At 46.2% G+C, this 18,761-nt stretch overlaps 1 protein-coding gene across 3 annotated transcripts in view; it reads right to left on the bottom strand.

Annotated features, from left to right (window-relative positions):
* Positions 1-18,761, bottom strand: part of DOCK1 (dedicator of cytokinesis 1) — a 528,588-nt gene that overhangs the window by 70,495 nt on the left and 439,332 nt on the right. For all 3 annotated transcript variants that reach the window (XM_058698107.1, XM_058698106.1, XM_058698109.1), the window contains one exon: positions 9,465-9,613. In XM_058698107.1, the coding sequence (XP_058554090.1) occupies positions 9,465-9,613 (149 nt within the window). The remainder of the gene's footprint in view (positions 1-9,464; positions 9,614-18,761) is intronic.

Below are 18,761 nucleotides of genomic sequence, written 5' to 3'. Positions count from 1 at the left end.
TGGGGAAAACTCTAAACTCTGGAGAGGTACAAATCTCCAAAAGATTTTCACAGGGGTCATGAGCCTTGTGGCTGACGAGGCTGGAAATAACTACCTAGATAATAATGGATCTGTGCTCATCCTCACTGCCCAGTCTCCCGTCCCTGGCAGAATTCAGGGCCACCTCCATACGGGATTCTCGCCAGGTGAGCGCCATGTTGCACGAGCCCTGAAATCACCCATTGACTTGGGCCAGGAAGGAAGGAGGCCCCTGAGAGCGTTAGTTCCCATAGAGCAGGAGATCACCACACCGAATTGAAAGAAGACTGGCAGAGGGGGAATTGAGGGAAACAATGGCTAAATTCAGCGTACAGAAAGCAAGCACACCCTCCATGTAGGCAAGGGTCTCTAGGATCCCTTTAAAACACATGCTCAGTGGGCACCTGGGGGGCTCAGTCGTTGAGCGTCCGACTTTGGCTCGGGTCACGGTCTCACGGTTTTGTGGGTCCGAGCCCCGCGTTGGGCTCTGTGCTGACAGTGCCCAGTCTGAGCCTGTTTCAGATTCTGTGTCTCCCTCTCTCTCTCGGCCCCTCCCCCACTCATGCTCTGTCTCTCTCTCTCTCTCTCTCAAAAGCAAACAAACAAAAACATATAAAAAAAAAAAATACATGCTCAGGCAATGCTATCCAGGCTGACAATCCCCCCGAGTCTCCCGCTATTACCAGGATCCTATAGTTATTTAAGCTGCGTGACAGACAGAATTTTCGTCTCTCCTGGTCTCTTCCAGAAGGGCCCCTGGTGGTGATGTTCTAATGGGAGGACCGTGCTACGTGCTCATGAATCACTGGAGAATGAGTGCTAGACTGGAGCTGGGGAGGGCTTCCTGTGTCAGCAGAGGAGTGGTCCAGCCAGTCGCTGAGACACAGACTGTGCTCTTGGCCCCACAGGCCAATGGATGGACACGTTCATCTGAGGGCTCACAACAGGACTGCAGGCACCACGGGCTGCACCGGTCAAGCAGGGTGCCGCCGCTGCTGCTGTTGCAGGGACAGCTGACTGTGGCACCCGTGGGGCCGGAGGCAGGGGGGCTGGGGAGATCCAGGGAGGAGCCTCAAACAGGCACAGACCCGCCTGATCTGATCAGGACTTGCTGCCTAAAGCCACAGTTCTATCGCACTACAGATGAGGCGGAGGCTTAAACAGGTCTGGAGAAGAGTATTGATTCTTGGTCAACATCAAGGACTCAACAACACTGCAAAACTCTGGACCTCAGTGAATCCTGCAATTCTCCTCTTGATCTCTCCATCGTCTCCTCCCCAAGCAAACAGCCTCTTTTTTATTCTGTTTGGCCTGAAAAGTTCAGGGATTTTAGGAGCACAGGAAAAGAGGCAAGTCTAGCGAAGAAGAAAAAATAACTTGTATTGTTTTCACCTGGAGCCTCATGATAATGACTCTACTGTGAAATCAACCACCTTTTGATACTAACCCACTAGGACTTTGTTCTTTACAGAAATTCCTCAGAAGGTGGGGGCCCTTTTGGAATCAAATACGAGGCAGATCAGGTGCCATTAGGCTACAAGTTGACGTTTCCAGCCAATCCCATTTCCCAGAGGGTACCACGATGGGAGCACCGTAGGGGAAGTATTCGGTGGGTGCTGATTCTTCAGAACAAACAATGGAGGGATCAAATAAGACTCAATTTAACCAAAACACACAACCGCAGGCCACACATGTTCAACGAGCATACAATGAGGAAGGCACCGGGAATTCAGGAAAGTACGCTTTATCCCAACATGGACAAACACACACAGGCATTTGAAACCGCTCATCGCCGCCGGTTAATAAGGAGGTTATTTGAACTTGGGAGTCTACTTTAGGGAAATAGCATGTTTTCTCTGCTTCCGCGTAAACCTAGCTGTCACAAACAAGGGCAATAAGGAAACTCCAGCTCCTTAAGTATGCTGCTTATCAAATTTTGACTGATGAATTTAATGCTTCCTCAAATGAGTGGATGAATGAGAAGTAAATCAGAGAGCACAGCTGATTCTAATTTTACTAACCTCTAGTCTAAACTAAGTGATTTGCACGAACACCTGGCAGCCCTTTTTATCAGCAAGGATTCAATACCCCAGATCTGCAGCTAGCCTCTCGTTCCAGGGCCTCCATTATTTTTTTACAGAATATTCTAGAATTAATTTGTTAGTGTACTGAGAATGGTTATCACAACCAGGACTCAATGATCCTGTCCAAATAAACTGGAGAAAGTCCATTTGCTGATAGAGCAGAGCTGATTTAAAAAACAAAAACAAAAACAAAAACAAAACAAAAACAAAAACAACTGTGCTTATTCTCTTACTCATAAATGCACACTGGTAATTTCCAGCAGGGTTCTCTATGGTGAGATTAAAATTAGCAAGGGTTTACTGTGTGGCTCCAAAGGTGGTTGAGGCAAAATCATTATACTTCCTCTCTTTTCTGAATCACCAGTATCACTACAAAAAGGTCCACAGGGTGTCCAACTTAAAAAGCTGAACAGAGCATCTCCAAGCCTCCCAAACCAGCGCCCCTCCAAGAATATGAAACAGAGTCCGTGAGAATACAGGGCTTTTCGGAAGGTTGACAGCATTGTTAATTCAATTAACTTTGAAAGGAATGACCGCTTTAGCCATTCACTGCCACAGTTAACCACGGGTTATTGGCTCCAATTTAAGAGATCATGGAGTGAAGGATCTCAGCAGTGGATAATCCAAAAGCCACTTTTGTTTGCTTTAGAGTGCATCATTTTTTTTTTTTTTTTGGAAGTTAGATTTACCATTCCTGCTACCATGCCCAGATAGATGCATAGAACCAGGCCTGCTCCTCAGGCATCCAGGAGAGCAGATCCAAGGGATCTGAGGTTATGTCAGAGCAAGGAAAGGGAGCCGGACCAGGATGGAAAGGTTTGCACAAATAGTTTATTTACCACATTGATAAAGTGCTTGGAGGTTACCAAGAACAGGGTGAAATCTGAAAGCTAGGAACATGGCTTTCTATGTCCATTAGCAAAAGCATTCCTTTGGCTCGCTGCAAATACGCCTTCGTGAATGTGCTCTGCCCACGGGTGCTCTGCTTTCTGCTGTTTTTTGTTTTTGTTTTTTTTCCCCGAGAAAATGTGTTCGCAAGGTCCACTGGAGGGAGGGCCATGATTTGAGAGCACCCTCTGGTATCAGAGAGCTGCAAGGAATCAGGTTCTCAGTTTCTGAACTTCCAGAAGGAACTGCAGAACTATGTCCATTCTCTTTAGCGCTGACAGGAGGGGTAGGTGGGAGAACATCACTGAACTATACCTGCGTGGACAACATGAGCGAGAAGGAACCGGCTTCACATTCTCACTCCATACCCCCACATCCTTCCAAGTGTAACAAGAAGGCTGTTCGCTGACCTCGAAGCTTCCACCTAGAGGCTCAAGAGCCCCAAGGCTGGGGAACTATCCGCTGCCTGGCTGTTACACCTGGCAACACCTGAGACAGGTGCAGCTGCCCCCCATTTCCATAGCACACACATCAAGAAGGGATTTGGGGCTGTATCCAATGACACTGGGCTCCAGAAACATGCTCTCAGAGTGAGTCCTGTTTAATTTGGTCAAAAGAGATTACAGGAGGGGCGCCTGGGTGGTTCAGTTGGTGAGGCGTCCAACTTTGGCTCAGGTCATGGTCTCGGGGTTCCTGAGTTCAAGCCCCACATCGAGCTCACTGCTGTCAGCGCAGAGCCCGCTTCAGATCCTCTGTCTCCTCCACTTACCCTCTCCCTCTCTCTCTCAAAAATAAATAAACATTAAAAAGAGATTACAGGGGTATGGGCATCTCTTTGCTGCAAGGCTTTTAAGAACAGAATTCAACGCAATCAGAACTTTTATTACGGTCCAGGGTGTCAGCTTCCATGATCTCTCAGACTTTGGGGTCCGGATTCAATACAATAAAATCCTACTTCTCGTGCCATATGTTCCCTTTCAGGGTCCGGAACTAAACTCAAGCATTATGTTGAGATCGAAAGCAAGAATAAACCAACACACAAAATGCCAAAGAATTCAAGAATCGTCAGGATAAAATCACCACCGAACTTATGTCCATATGACAGTGCAAAATGGACCAGCTTTCCCGCCAACCAGCAGAAGCCGGCAACATCCACTTGGGTTATTCAGTCATTCAGTTAGGGTTACCAAGCATGGGCAGTAGGAAGAGATTATTCAGACAGGACCTCAAAAACATCCAGGACACAAAGATTACTCATGTTCTAATACCGTTACAACTACAGTGGGAATTTCTGGAAGTTGTGGAGCATTTTACTGACCCTCACAGAGATGACAGAGAATAGCTTCATGGTTGAAAATATTATTTTTCTGTGGAGTCTTTCCCATTCTGTCTTTATTAATGGTATACAGCCCACACAGCCATTTGCTGAAATTCTCGGCTGTGAGTTCTGTGCTTGTTTTTTTTTTTTTTTTTGGTTTTGTTTTGTTTTGTTTTTCTTCCAAAGACATAACAAATGGAATTCTTTCCAAAGGTGCCAGGAGGGAATTTACAAGCATGCTATTTTTTTATGGAGCAAAATCCAGCGAGGCTGCGACTCGGAGCATTACTGACTTGGGGGGTAGGGGTGTCGGCGCCATAGGGGAGAAGTTAGTTTCAGGCCAGGGGGAAGTACGTCTCGTGGGAACGCGACCCAGCCGGGGCGCCTGGGTGATGTAAGGGACGCTGAGATGCGGATGTCTCCAAACACCTGTCTAGCAGGTCCTGAAATCATCGCACAAAGGCGCTCACCCTTGGAAGAAGTCAAGATCTCCCGGAGACCCAGTTCGAGCATGGACGTGCCTCTCTGGGATTGGGGTCAGGGTGGGGGTGGGTGGGCACAGGGACAGAGAACACGCCGTTGGCACGACTTGTGGGGTGGGCAAGCTGGAAGCAGAGACACCAGGGACAGCGTCCTCCGGGACTGGTAGAAGATGCGGTAGAGGGGGACAATTTAGGAGGACAGATGCAGCGTCCACATCATAGAAGATTCGGAGAAAGGGCTGGGAGAACCAGGAATTGTCAGCAGGCCTCTGCAGAGCTTATCCATCACCTGTGAGGATCTGCTCAGCACAACTGGTGTCAGGCCGAATCAAGGTGGGCCTGTGGCCCCAGGGAGAAGGCCCCCGGCCAGCAGGAGGACAGAGCTTGTGAAAGGGTAACTCCATGCCTCTCCGTCCCACAACCGGGCCAGCCTGTTCAGCGCCTGGAGCCTGGAGAGGCAGGACCTCAAGCACCGAGGACAAGGACAAGGACAAGGACAAGGACACGCCTCTGTTGGATGAAGATTCATGCTCTTTCTTGCAAAAGCAGAGACCAGAAAGGAGACTTTCGGGGAAATGTGTGTATGAGATCACTCTGACGGAAGTCCTTCCGCTGCGGCTGGAGGAGACACGAGCTGCCACTCTGGGGAGCTGTAGAAAAGCCCGTCTGCAATGCCTGCTTCTGAAATTCCAGTAATGGCTTGGTGCAGTTGAATCTTGTGTAAAATGGCAGGTTTTTCTTCGAATCCAGCAGCCCCCGCCCCCCCGCTGCAACGGTAAGAGCATGCTACGACCCAGACATGATGCATATTTCACAAACAACGGTGCATAAACAGCCCCGCTCAGAAAGACACAGCAACCTTTAAAAAAAAAAAAAGCTACATCACAGGCTCAAAACATGAACGTTTTGCAAAAACGAAAAGCCCTAATGTCTTCCTCTCACTCCATTAGTGTAGCACATCTGCTATAAAAGCGAAGCCAATTTAAGCCCTTGTTGATGTGACTAATAAGGTTAGATAATTGGATTGGTGGCGGGTTAGGTAAACAGCAGCCAGCCAGCCCCAACCTGGCAGCTCCCTGGGAGGGAGGCAGGGATTCCGGGGCCCTGAGGTTCTGTGCACACACCCACTCACTGCTCCACACCCACACCACCCCCGGACAGAGGGCACGCCTCGTGCTTCAGGAAAGAGCAGCCAATAGAAGGTGAGCGTTGGCTCACCTGAGAATAGGAAAGACTTGGAAAAGATATGTCAAGTCAAGAGATAGATGCTATGGGCCAGGAGAGGCCGGGACTAGGGCCCAAGAGAAGCAGCCGGGTGCTAGAGATGAGAAAGATGACAAGTGTCTGCATCTCACCAGGGAGGCCAGGAGAACAAACAAATATGAGGCCGCTGTAACCTGCACCCATGCAACCAAGTGACAAGGAGCCTGGTAAAAAGGGATGATAGGGAAGCAGCGGGTCTAGGAGGGGTGATATTCCATGTGACACTCCACCAGGGAGGCTGAGACAGGGATCAGCCTTGATATCCCTCAGATATCCCAGATATCCCAGATATCCTCAGATATCCCAAGAGAAGAGGAGATGGACCCTTTCCCAATTCGCAAGAAGAGATGAAGAGAGCAGAGAGACTTTGGTCACGCGTTTTCACTTTTCTGCCTTTATTTAAAAAAAAAAACCTTTGGTATGTCCTCCCACTGGTCTTTGAAGGCACAAGCAGATGACAACACCGATGAACAAATGGTCAATGATCACGGACCAAGAAACCCAAGTAGCTGACCATGCTTACCGACAGTGGGTTTCGTGGACCTGTGTCCTCACGTTTATGCTTCTATTTACGTATATCCAAGTGGGACACGTTTTATGGAAGGGAAATTGTTTGTGAAACAGAGTTAAATGTGCACAGCTACTTTCCCGCTGTTACTCAAACAGCTTGGTCTTCTGATATTAGGCAGTTTTTGAACCCACCACTGGGGGCAGAGTTGAGAACGGAGGCAGAAACCCCACGACTCTCCTTCAGTAACTTTGTGCCGTTTCTTGGCAAACCAGAGACCCCGTGAATTGGAGAAATTCCCTAATGTAAATAACTACTATACTCTTTTTAAAAAATCGTATTTAGTTTTGAGAGAGAGGGAGCATGAGTGCAGGGGCGGGGCAGGGAGAGAGAGAGAATCCTAAGCAGGCTCCTTGCTGCCAGTGCAGAGCAACCCACGAACCATGAGATCATGACCTGAGCCGAAACCACGAGTCAGACACTTAACCGACTGAGCCACCCAGGCGACGCTATCTGATTCTTTAACAGCGCTTTTTCATACGGCCCTTCTTTAGGGCTTAATTCATACAAAACTCAAAAAGTCAGATGAATTTTCAACTTAGGAAAAGGGATTTTAAACTACATTCCCTAGTTCTGGTGGATTGTCAGTGAGATTGGACACGATTTAGTGCCAGTGGCAGTCAAGATGGGTCAGATCGTACGGCAACAGCATCAGAAAACATTGGCAATGTCAAAACTTACGAAAATATTTTGAATCGGCAATTCCGTTTTTGAGAACGTATACCAGGAAAACTTGTAAAAGAAAGTCAAGCAGTATGCACGAATATGTTCACTGCGCACTGACTCATGGTAGTGAGAATCTGCAAACAACCCAAACGTCCAGCTAAAGGTGACGGATAAGAGATTAGCCAAGGGCGTGTGGTTAAGCGTCTGACTCTTGGTTTCGGCTCAGGTCATGATCTCACGGTTCATGAGTCCAAGCCTCACGTAGGGCTCTGCTGGCTGGTGTGGAGCCTGCTTGGGATTCTCTCTCTCTGCCTTTCCTCTACTCACTGTCTTTCTCTCTCTCTCTCTCTCTCTCAAAATAAATAAATAAACCTTAAAAAAAGTTACAAAAGAGAAGATTATCCATTCCATTTTATGAAACCTTATGCCATCACAAGAATCATGGTTACTGCGCTGTCATCAAGAAAGAGGTGTCTGATAGATTGGCAAACAAAACCAAAAACATTTGGACAACGTTTACCATGTTACATTATATGTGTGCAACAACTGATCTTGAACCAGAGGGGAAAAAAAAAACAGCTGTTCTTTTAAAACAATCTCTTTAATTTTATAAATAAGTCAACATAAGGAAGCCCTCTTCTGCTATGGAAAGAAAGAAAAGAAAGAGACAGAGAGAGAGAGAGAGAGAGAGAGAGAGAGAAAGAAAGAAAAGAAAGAAAAGAAAGAAAAGAAAGAAAGAAAGAAAGAAAGAAAGAAAGAAAGAAAGAAAGAAAGAAACAGAGGGAGGAAGGAAGGAAGGAAGGGAAGAAGGAAGGAAGGGAAGAAGGAAGGAAGGGGAGGGAGAAGGAAGGAAGGAAGGAAGGAAGGAAGGAAGGAAGGAAGGAAGGAAGGAAGGAAAGGGAGGGAGGAAAGAAAGAAGGAAGGAAGGAAACGGAGGGAGGAAGGAATCAAAAGGAAAGGGAAGGGAAGGAAGGGAGGCGGGTGGGCAGGTGGCCTTCACAGGTTTATTTTGTTCACTTCTCACAACATCCCTTAGGAGCAGATTCCATTCTGTACCAATATTACAGCTCGGAACCAAAGATTAAAGACGTTTGGTGAGTTGTGGGAGGTCCAGGTAGCACCAGGCTATGCCAGAAAGCACGGGTACCTGACATCAGTGTTCACACTCAACTGTAGGTACAGAGCAGGGTTTCTTTTAGCTTTGTATCTGTTCTTTGCTCTAGAAACTAGCAAAATTATTCATCACGGCTATCACCTTCATGCCGTAATAGCAAAGACTGACCAGTGAAAAGGTAAAACTATTCAAAATCTATAAGGTAGCAAGTATAAAGGGGAGGAAGGAAAAATCTACTCTTTAAATATCAGATCCATTACAGTTACGCTGCTCAGATGTAGTCTTTTTCCAATACAGGGATTTTTCTTCAAATTCTGCAAAAATCTATGTCAAGTGGGTACTTACTTACTCGAATCACTAGAATATTTAAATCAAGTATGGAGGAACCACTATCACGGGGGTTCTTCTCTTGCCTCCTGCAGAGCTTCCCAGCCAGCCCAGCAACACAGGGGGGAGAGAGCCGCTGTATGTTCGTGCGGGCGAGCGTGTACCCACTGGCGGGAAATGTAAACACCATCCTTATTTTCGTGGAATCCAGGGAAGGAGATTTTGTTAATCCTCCCACATAAATATTCAGATTTTGTCTTTCCTATGGATTCAGTATGTTGTTGAGCACTCTACCCGGGTTTTTTTTTTTTTTTTTTTAGAGGAATTCTTATCAGTTTCACTGCACAGGTGAAAGATCAAGACACATGTAAAAGAAAAAAAAAAAAAAAAAGCAGAGATTTTTGACCTGAAAATAACATAAGTTGGCAAGAAGCAGGCAGTCTGAGAGGATAACATCTGGTTAAACATTCTGAGGGTACATACCAAGGGGGAGGGGCGGTGGAAAGAGACTTTTATCCAGGGTTTCATGTGTAAGTAAATCCAGATCAAAATAAGGAAAAGCCAGTAATTGACAATACTTCTCCCTAAAGATGCAGGCAAAGGATGATAGGCTTCTTCAATAAGGAAAATCTCTCAACATCTTTAACTCCAGAGCCATTTATAAGTCTTTTTCAAGGTTTCCAGGCTTGTTGGTCTTCTCCCCAAGCCACTTACCGCACACCTACTATGTCCTTACCATCTGGAAGCTGCGGGTCGAATGGAACTCACACTGCATCATATCAAAGAAAATGGGTATGGTGGCTTTGCGCAGTTCTGTCTCAGGAATTAGTGTCATTTCTAGTATCGGGCCGACCATTTCTGGAATGAACTTTATCTTGTGTTGACCTTAAACACAGAAATGCATTACTCAGAACATGTCTTTTAAAAAAAGGATTTTAAAATGCGCTTCAAAGGACCAAACAAAACCACACAGCTTAGTGTGATCCTGAATGCTAGGATACTGGGAATGTGCGTCCATTTCTCATCTGCAGGTATTTTGAATGCGTCCAGCCTTTAGTATAAGAAGTGGACTGTATTCCTTTTTTTTTTTTTTTTTTTTAAATTTTTAAACGTTTATTTATTATTGAGAGACAGAGCATGAGCAGGGGAGGGGCAGAGAGAGGAGGAGACCCAGAATCCGAAGCAGGCTCCGGGCTCTGAGCTGTCAGCACAGAGCCCGACGCGGGTCTCGAACTCACAAACTGGGAGATCATGACCTGAGTCAAAGCTGGATGCTTAACCGATTGAGCCGCCCAGGTGCCCCGGAAGTGGACTGTATTCTAGATGTTGTAAGGGAAGCTATTAAAGTATCCATCCAATAGAAGGCCTGTAGTCATGACTTATCTGTTATGTAAGATAAATGTCATTTCACAAATAGACAATTATATCACATTGATCAAGGACATGAGCAGCTAACAGTATGCATTAGCTACAGCAGGGCTGGGAGACAGAATACCTGGTAACCTCATTTGTGACAACTTGTTATTAACACTAGCAATTTACCCAGAGTTAATCACTCTTACTCATATTTCTACATAATCAGAAAACAGAACGGATCCTCTAAAGAATTTAGTTGGTTTTATTACTCAGCTAATACAGATTTCTGCAAAGAGAACATTAAACAAATTTGGCTATTATAAGTAACCACACTTCACAAAGTACATAACCGTCATAATAAAGCCTAACTTAATATATTTCTGAAACTTATATTAAGTGACACATGCAAAATGTAACCTTCAATAAGGAACTGAATATAATGAAAATCTTACAGGTAATATTTGGACTAAAGGTGCTAATAATGTGATTCTTATCCTTTCCCCAAAACGCTTAATGTCCCTGCAAGGCATGTAACTGTGGCAAAGCATTCTCTTAAAAATGCTATTATGTTCAGTCTCCCAGGTGACACTTTTCTTGTCTTATGCTGAAAAAATGTCAGAGCCAGTGTTCCAGAAAACAGATGATAGTGACACGAAGTCGTTCATCAACACAATTTGAGTGTCACAGAGAGCGCTGTCTGTCACTGCCAGCCCTTACTGCTCTCAGCTGGGAGGAAAGTATAGGGTGGGAACAGGTGGTGGTTGATGCACAGATTGGAAAAATAAGTGACAGGAACGATGGTTTTCTGATCTTTGATTATCGACCTTCCCAATCACGCAGGAACCTGGCCAGGGGCCAGTGCTGGGCTCTACAGTGATAGCCCCAGGATTTAACCTCTGCAAAAACAAATGGTCCTCAAGGTGGGCAAGACCTGGGTGTCCTCCAGTATTCTTCTTCCCTTCTTTCAGTCCTGTTTTCTTTTCCTTTTTTTTTTTTTTTTTTTTTTTTTTTTTTGCATTTGCATTATGGATTTCCCCTGGAGCATCGCTTGCTCAAATTTAATGATGAACTCAGGTTTGGAATCAATGAGGATCAAGGTGACTCTTGCGGTGGTGTAGACTTCAAGAAAAAGAGGATGTGCTTCCCCCCCTCCCCTTTTGAGACAAAGAAAGAACAAGCTAATTACCAGGTCACAATGGGAATACTTTACCTCGGGTCACCTTGCCAATCTCCTAGCTACAACTCCCAAATTTTTGAAAACCCACCGAGAGTCTTTCTTCGAGTTACAAAACGTGGAGCCTCTCCGTCCCCTCTGGACACTGGGCTGTGCTCTCTCCGGGGATCCAAGTCCTCACCTGGCAACAGTCTCCCCCTGGGTGTTTGGACAACCTCTCTGCAACCGTGAGGGTCCAGTATTCCGGGTCATCAACCCCATTCTAACCCCAGGAAAATCTCCATAGACACAAAGGTAGACGGGGCAAAAATTTCCACCATCATCCAGAAACTGATGAGGCCTCACTGTATGTGTTTGGATGAAAGCACATCATGTGTCCAGTCCCCAGAATCATCCACAAAGGGACTCCCTGAACGAAAGCTATCCCGGACCAAACCCGGCTGACACGGATCTCGGTGTGAGCACGCTGGCTCCGGCAGGACCCTCTGCACCGCGCTGGCCCGCCTGCCGCAGGTAATAAACAAAACGGAAGTGGGGTGGTGCGGGCCACGGTGAGATCAGGCGCTCTGGCCCCTGCTTCCGGGAGCGCACTTTGATAAATAACTGAACAGCTCAGTAAATAAGCACATCCCCCCCTTCCCGCCCCCTGCCTCCTTTTTTTTGGACAGAGTGTGCTTTAGATTTCTCCTTTCAGACTCAAAATGTGACAGGCTTGGGAGGGGGAAAAACATGCTGCTCTGTCCCCTGGGGCAGCGCGAGTCTGCGCTTGCATTCAACCCGGCAGAACAGATCCTTGTTTGAAGCTCTGCTTGGAGGGGAGATCCGAGACCCCGGTCTCCACGTACCGCTTGTATTATAGGAAAGACTCAGAGAAGAAACAGTCAGTCGCGTGGAGCATTCGGCTTGTTAAAATCGAAAACAAACGGAGACCGGCCTCGAACATTCCCCGAACAGAGAAAATCGGTTTTGTCATACAAGCAAAGCTTCCTTTAGCTTAGTGGGCAAGGCTCACCTGACCGGGGTCACTTTTTGCTTAGGCCTCTGAAAATCATAGGCAAAACCAACACAAACACACACACACACACACACACACACATTTTCCAAGGTTGACATGAGGTAACCACTAACCAATGAAGAGAATTCTAAAACAACCAATCACCAATATTATAACCAGTAAATTGTCATTGTTTTCTCACTATATGAGCTTCTAAAATTTTTTTTTAAGTTTATTTATTTATTTTGAGAGAGAGCACCTGAGTGAGCAAATGGGGGAAGGGCAGAGAGCTAGATGGAGGGAGAGAATCCCAAGCAGTCTCCTTGCTCTAAACATAGAGCCTGACCCCGGGCTGGATCTCACAAACCGCGAGATCATGACCTGAGCCTAGATAAAGAGCCGGATGCTTAACTGAATGGGCCATCCAGGTGTCCCACTATATAAGCTTCTTTGTCATGATATACCTCTGAGCCTCCTTCCATGTATTAGTTTGAGGGGGCCTTGTCCACAAACTGTCTCTTTGGTGTGTGCACAATAAAACTTTATTAATTACTGCTTCAGCGATTCAACGATTTTACTGCTGTGATGTGTGAGCTTTTGACGGGCTCAACCCTGACCGAGGAATAGGTGACTGACTGTAGAATGATAAATATATCTGACTTCTATTTTTATTTTCTTCCAGAGTGGGCTAGATCGACCTGCCAATATGTTCCCAAACCTGAGCCTATTAAAAAAAAGAAAAAAAAAAAAGCTGCATAGAAAATAGGTTGTGTACATCTTGGGGAACTGAGATGTGCTGTCATAAACTCCCAGAGTGCTGGCCTTGGCAGGGATGCTCATGGAAGGCTCTAATACCTGAGATTCACAGCAGGCAAGATCCAGGCCACCTGAGGTGACCCCATGCAGACATTCTTAGCTGTCTTGGGGGGCTGCTTGGGGCAGACCCTTTGGGCTGCTGACACTCTTATTACTTATTTTTTGACTTCCAAAAAATAATTATTTTATAAGCGAGGAACCCCATCATGTTGGTGGGTGGTTATTTCTTGCTGTTACCAGATTCCCACCCCTCATTGACCAAGGTCACGGTTTACATTTGACCTCTTGGCTGCTTCTCAAGCCAGAGTCAATGTTCAGTATTCGTGGCTGAAAAGCTGCCAAACACAGATCTTTTACATTAATCACCGCATTCAAATCAGCAACTGCCCAGATGAAATGGGACATTTGCTTTTGCAGTGCATCCTTTACTATGTTGCAAATCAAAGACCTCCCGCTTGACTCAGCCTGTTTGGAGCATAATGACACATAATGTCAAGGGAATCAACCGCTCCCAAACAGTTTTAAAGATCTGATTTACACCTAAAGGTGCATCCTCTGAAGGTCGAGCCTTCCCCAGGGCCTGGAGTCGGCGTCACAAAGAAGCTCGTATTACCCTGGGCCTATCCTACCTTCCTTCACAGCAATCGTGGAAGGGGACAAAATGAAATGGAGCCACTTTCAAATGGCGGTCGATCTATGGACTGACTACATAGGTGACCAGGAACATAATTTTTGTAGAATGAAAGAGCTGGAAAGAAAGGAGCGCCCATCAGTCAGGTCAGCCATGGTTTGAGCTGAGGTTTGGAGCCCCTTCCATGCTAGCCAGTGACCCTTCAGTGTGGGGAGGGCACACCGAAGAGGGGGGTCCTGGGGGAGCACAAAGGGGCCAGGGTGGGCTGAGTTGGGGCAGCAACTATTTGTCAAGTGAGAAAAAAACATTTTTTTTTCAACGTTTTTTATTTATTTTTGGGACAGAGAGAGACAGAGCATGAATGGGGGAGGGGCAGAGAGAGAGGGAGACACAGAATCGGAAACAGGCTCCAGGCTCCGAGCCATCAGCCCAGAGCCCGACGCGGGGCTCGAACTCATGGACCGCGAGATCGTGACCTGGCTGAAGTCGGACGCTTAACCGACTGCGCCACCCAGGCGCCCCGAGAAAAAAAGCACTTTAATGTGTTAACCATCATTCAGAATATCTGCCAGGGTGGATGTGTCTGGTTATCTGCAATAGTGCAGAAACCATCAAAGCCATTTCAGGACGAAGCAGGCCTGCCATTTGAAACGATACCTAAAACTCTCCCGTGGGGGGGAAAACACACAGCTCATAGTTTGCACCTGAGAGATGATGGCGAACAAGTCACAAGAAGGCGTGGCCACTCTCCTAGGAAGGGCTGGCGTGCGAGAGGCGGCCTGGGAGGCTCTCAGGCAGAGGGGCGGCAGGTGGAGCTCACAGAACCTGCCCAGGGGGTGCTGGCACCTCCAAGAGCCTTGGCTCCCCTCAGGTCTAGCAGAGAGCAGCTCCCTCCATGCCGTCTCTCTGAACATCCTTTTCTGCCCTGTTCTGGACTTTCTCTAATGGGGCTGCACTTGGCCCCTTCCTGGCGTGGGTCCTGCGGTTGTCTGGCCAATCGGGGCAAGTGACAAATGCATCTGTGCGAGCGTGATCAATTAAAATGAATCATGAATGGCCCTCCTCCCTGTTCCAGAGCCTTGGCATTTCATTACTGAGATCCGCATACGTATGTGAAGAATTACGGAGCATCAGGACTGGAAAGCTCTTGAAAACCTCAGTCCAACCTCTCCATCTTACAGCCTGGAAAACCGATGGAAGCCCAGAGAGACTGGGTCATGTGACTGAGGCCACATAGCCAGGCCAAGGCAAGGGAGGAAGGAAACTCCAATAGGGATTCCTTCCCTCAGAGCCAGGGCTCCTACTCTCTCCTCCGGGGGGATGGAAGTTAGAGCAGGGGCAGGGTGGCACCCGGCAGGCTCTGTGTTGGGAGATGTGGGAAGCTCTTGGACAGCCTGGAGCCAGAACTCAGATTCTGGGCATTTGAGCTGCTACAGGAAAGTCACTTGCATTGACACATCTCCTCAAGCTCCTGAGACCCAAACAGCATGCAGGTGAGTGATGCGTGTCCACTGAGAGTGTGAACGGACGCGGTCGTTCCAGCCAGTTCTTCATCACCACCTGGGAGCTTCTGCGCTGGAGTTTTACTCCTGAGAACCCAGGTGACACTTCATGTTACACCATACTTCTTAATTTCGATGTTATTAGTATTATACAATACAGTATCTTCTAGTATATTTACTCCAAGGCTTTCTGCATTTATTTTTCTGTGTAAAGACCCATTTGAAAAAGACTCCATCCTTCACGCAAACAGATGGACAAAGGGTATTTGGAAATTTGAACTTCCCCTCGAGATGTGACAGAGCCTTCCCGCACCCATGTTTGCTGACATCCGGGAACTCAAGATGAATCAGGAGTCGAAGCCTCTGGTGAGGAAATCTGGCTCCGGTTGGAAACGAGCTGCTGAGAACTTGCTGACCGCAAAGCCGGATTACAGGCGTGGCCCTCAACCCCCCACCCCTGTCTGCTCGAAGGGTCCGCAGGACGGCGATGGGGTCCAGTTCCCCACCTTCACGGAAAACCGTGTTCAGTTTTTATGACCCTGTTTCGTTCTTCCCGTGGAATACGGACACGTCAGGGTATCTTTCTAGCCAAGCTCTCCAGCCATGACATGGAGAGCAGGAATCTATCTAAGTTGCCCCAGCCCTGGGGGAACAAAGGAAACCCAGGTGTCATGGGGCAACTAGAGAGAAAAGTGGAAAGACCCTGCCTCCCTGGAGAGAACAGAGTCACTGGGGAGAGGGGAGATGAGGAGGTCCTCTGTAGCCACCACAGGCTCCATGTGACAAGTTGAGTGGAATAAGCAGGGCCCCGGGCGCTCAGGCAGGAAATGCCACTGAAATCTTGCACAGGACCATCCGTGAGGCCAAAGAAAGATGCCCAGACACCTTGGCACAAAGCAAGCTGAGAGTGGGGACCAGGTGCCAGCAAGAGATTCATCTCCACTCGGAGAGAGGCTGGGCTCACAGAGGACACATTCGCCTTTAGGGTGATGTCCTCCAGGCCCATCCATGGTTTTGCATATGGCAAGATTTCCTTGTTTTTTCCTCATAAATAAAGCTGAATAATACTCCACTGTATAGACGTACCACATTTTCTTTATCCATCCAACCATCAGTGGACACTTGGGTTGTTTCCGTATCTTGGCCGTTGTAAATAACGCTGCAGTGAACATGGGAATACGGATACCTCATCGAGGTTGATTTCAGTTTATTTGGATGTATACCCAGCAGGGGAGATTGCTGAATCACATGGTAGCTTGATTTTTAATTTTTGAGAAACCTCCATGCTGTCTTCCGTAGTTCATTTTACGGTCCCACCAACCCTGTGCAAGTGTTCAAACTTCCGTACATCCTGGCGGACACCTGTTACCTTTTATTTTTTTTTCACAATAGCCATCCTCTTGTGGCTGTAACATAATAATCATAACAGCCGACAGGTGTGAGGGGACAGCTCACTGCGGGTTTGATTTGCAATTCCCTGATGATGAGTGATGTTGCACATCTTTTCACAAACCTATTGGCCATTTGTATTTCTTCCTTGGGGAGATGTCGACTCAAGCCCTTTGGCCATTTTTTAATTGGGTGTGTTTCGCTGTTGAGTTGTAGGAGTTCTTTATCCGTTTTGGGAATGAATTCCTTAGCAGATATATGATTTGGAAATTTTCTCCCATTCCACAGGCTGTCTCTCATTTTGCTGATTGTCTCCTTTACTGTGCCGACTTTTTAGTTTGATGTCATCCCACTTGTCCATTTTTGCTTTTGTTGTCATTTCCAAGAAATCATTGCCAAGTACCATATGAAGGATGGTTCAACATGCACAGATTAACAAAAGTGATATACCGTATTAACAGAATGAAGTATAAAAGTCATACGATTTTTCAGTAGATACAGAAAAAGCACCTGATGAAATTTAACACCCTTTTGTGTTAAAAACTCAACACACTAGATATAGAAGTAACGCACCTTAACATAATAAAGGACACATATGACAAGTCCACAGCTAATATAGTCGGGGGCGAACGACTGAAAGCTTTTCCTGTAAGATCTGGAACACACTTTTCTTCTATGGTTTCTTCTAGAGTTTTGAGGTTTGGGCGGGGGGGGGGGATCTTCTGCTTAAATCTTTAATCCAGGGGCACCTGGGTGGCCCAGTTGGTTAAGCATCCTACTTTGGCTCAGGTCATGATCTCATGGTTCATGAGTTTGTGCCCCCGCGTCAGGCTCTGTACAGATAGCTCAGAGTCTGGAGCATGCTTCAGTTTTTGTGTCTCCCTCTCTCTCTGCTCCTCCTCTGCTCATGTTCTCTCTCTCTCTCTCTCTCTCTCTCTCTCTCTCTCTCTCAAATATAAATAAAAACAGTAAAAAAAATAAGATAAATAAGTAAATCATTAGTCCATTATGAGTTGATTTTGGGGTATGATGTAAGACAAGGGTCCAGTTTCATTCTGTTGCATGTGGATATCTTGTTTTTACAACACCATTTATTAAAGTGATGATCCTCTCCCCAGATTCTCCGCTCCCTTGTCAACGCTCAGTGGACTGTGCATGTGCAGGCTTATTTCTGGGCTCTCTATTCTGGTCCATTGGTCTGTATGTCTGCCTTTATGCCAGTCCTACAGTGTTTTGATTCCTGTAGCTGGGTAATATATTTTGAAATTAGGAAGTATGATGCCTCCACTCTTGTTCTTCCACAGGAGTGTTTTGCCTACATAGGGTCGTTTGTGGTTCCATATGAATTCTAGCATTATTTTTTCAGTGTCTGAAAAAATGCCATTGGGATTTTGATGGAGATAACACTGAACCTACAGACTGCTTTGAGTAATATGGACACTTTAACAGTATCAAGTCTTCCAATCAACAAAGACGAGACGTCTTTACATTTATTTGTTTTTTTCTTGAATTTCTATCATTGATAATTTGTACCTTTCAGTGTTCAGGTCTTTCACCTCCTTGGTCAAGGATTTTATTCATTTTGACCCTATTAGAAATGGGATTGTTTTCTTAATGTCCTTTTCAGATACTTTCTTGTTAGCGTATAGAAATTCAACTGATATTTGTATGTTGATTTTGTATCTGCAACTTTCCCGAATTTATTAGTTCTAACAGTGTTTGTGGTGGTCTTTAGAGTTTTCTACATAAAAGATCAGGTCTTCTACAAACAGATAATTTTACTTTTTCCCCTGTGGTCTAGATGGCTTTTACTACTTTTTCTTGCCTAATTTCTCCGTCTAGGACTTCCGGCACTATGTTGAATAGGAGTGGTGACAGTGGATCTCCCTGTGTTCCAGATCTTACAGGAAAAACTTTCAGTGGTTCGCCCCCGAGTATATTAGCTGTGGACTTGTCATAAGTGACCTTCATTAAGTTAAGATGCGTTACTTCTGTACCTAGTGTGTTGAGTTTTTAACACAAAAGGGTGTTAAATTTCCCCAGATGGGTTTTCTGTACCTATTGAAAAATCATACGGCTTTTATACTTCACCGTGTTAATGCAGTCTGTCACTTTTGTTACTCTGTGTATGTTGAACCATCTCTGCATCCCAGGGATAAATCCCACTTGAT

This window comes from Neofelis nebulosa, chromosome 13 (genome assembly GCF_028018385.1).
Source record: "Neofelis nebulosa isolate mNeoNeb1 chromosome 13, mNeoNeb1.pri, whole genome shotgun sequence".
NCBI classification, from domain to species: Eukaryota; Metazoa; Chordata; class Mammalia; order Carnivora; family Felidae; genus Neofelis; species Neofelis nebulosa.
Note: the sequence above shows the minus strand (reverse complement) of the source record. Positions and strands in the feature narration are given on the sequence as shown.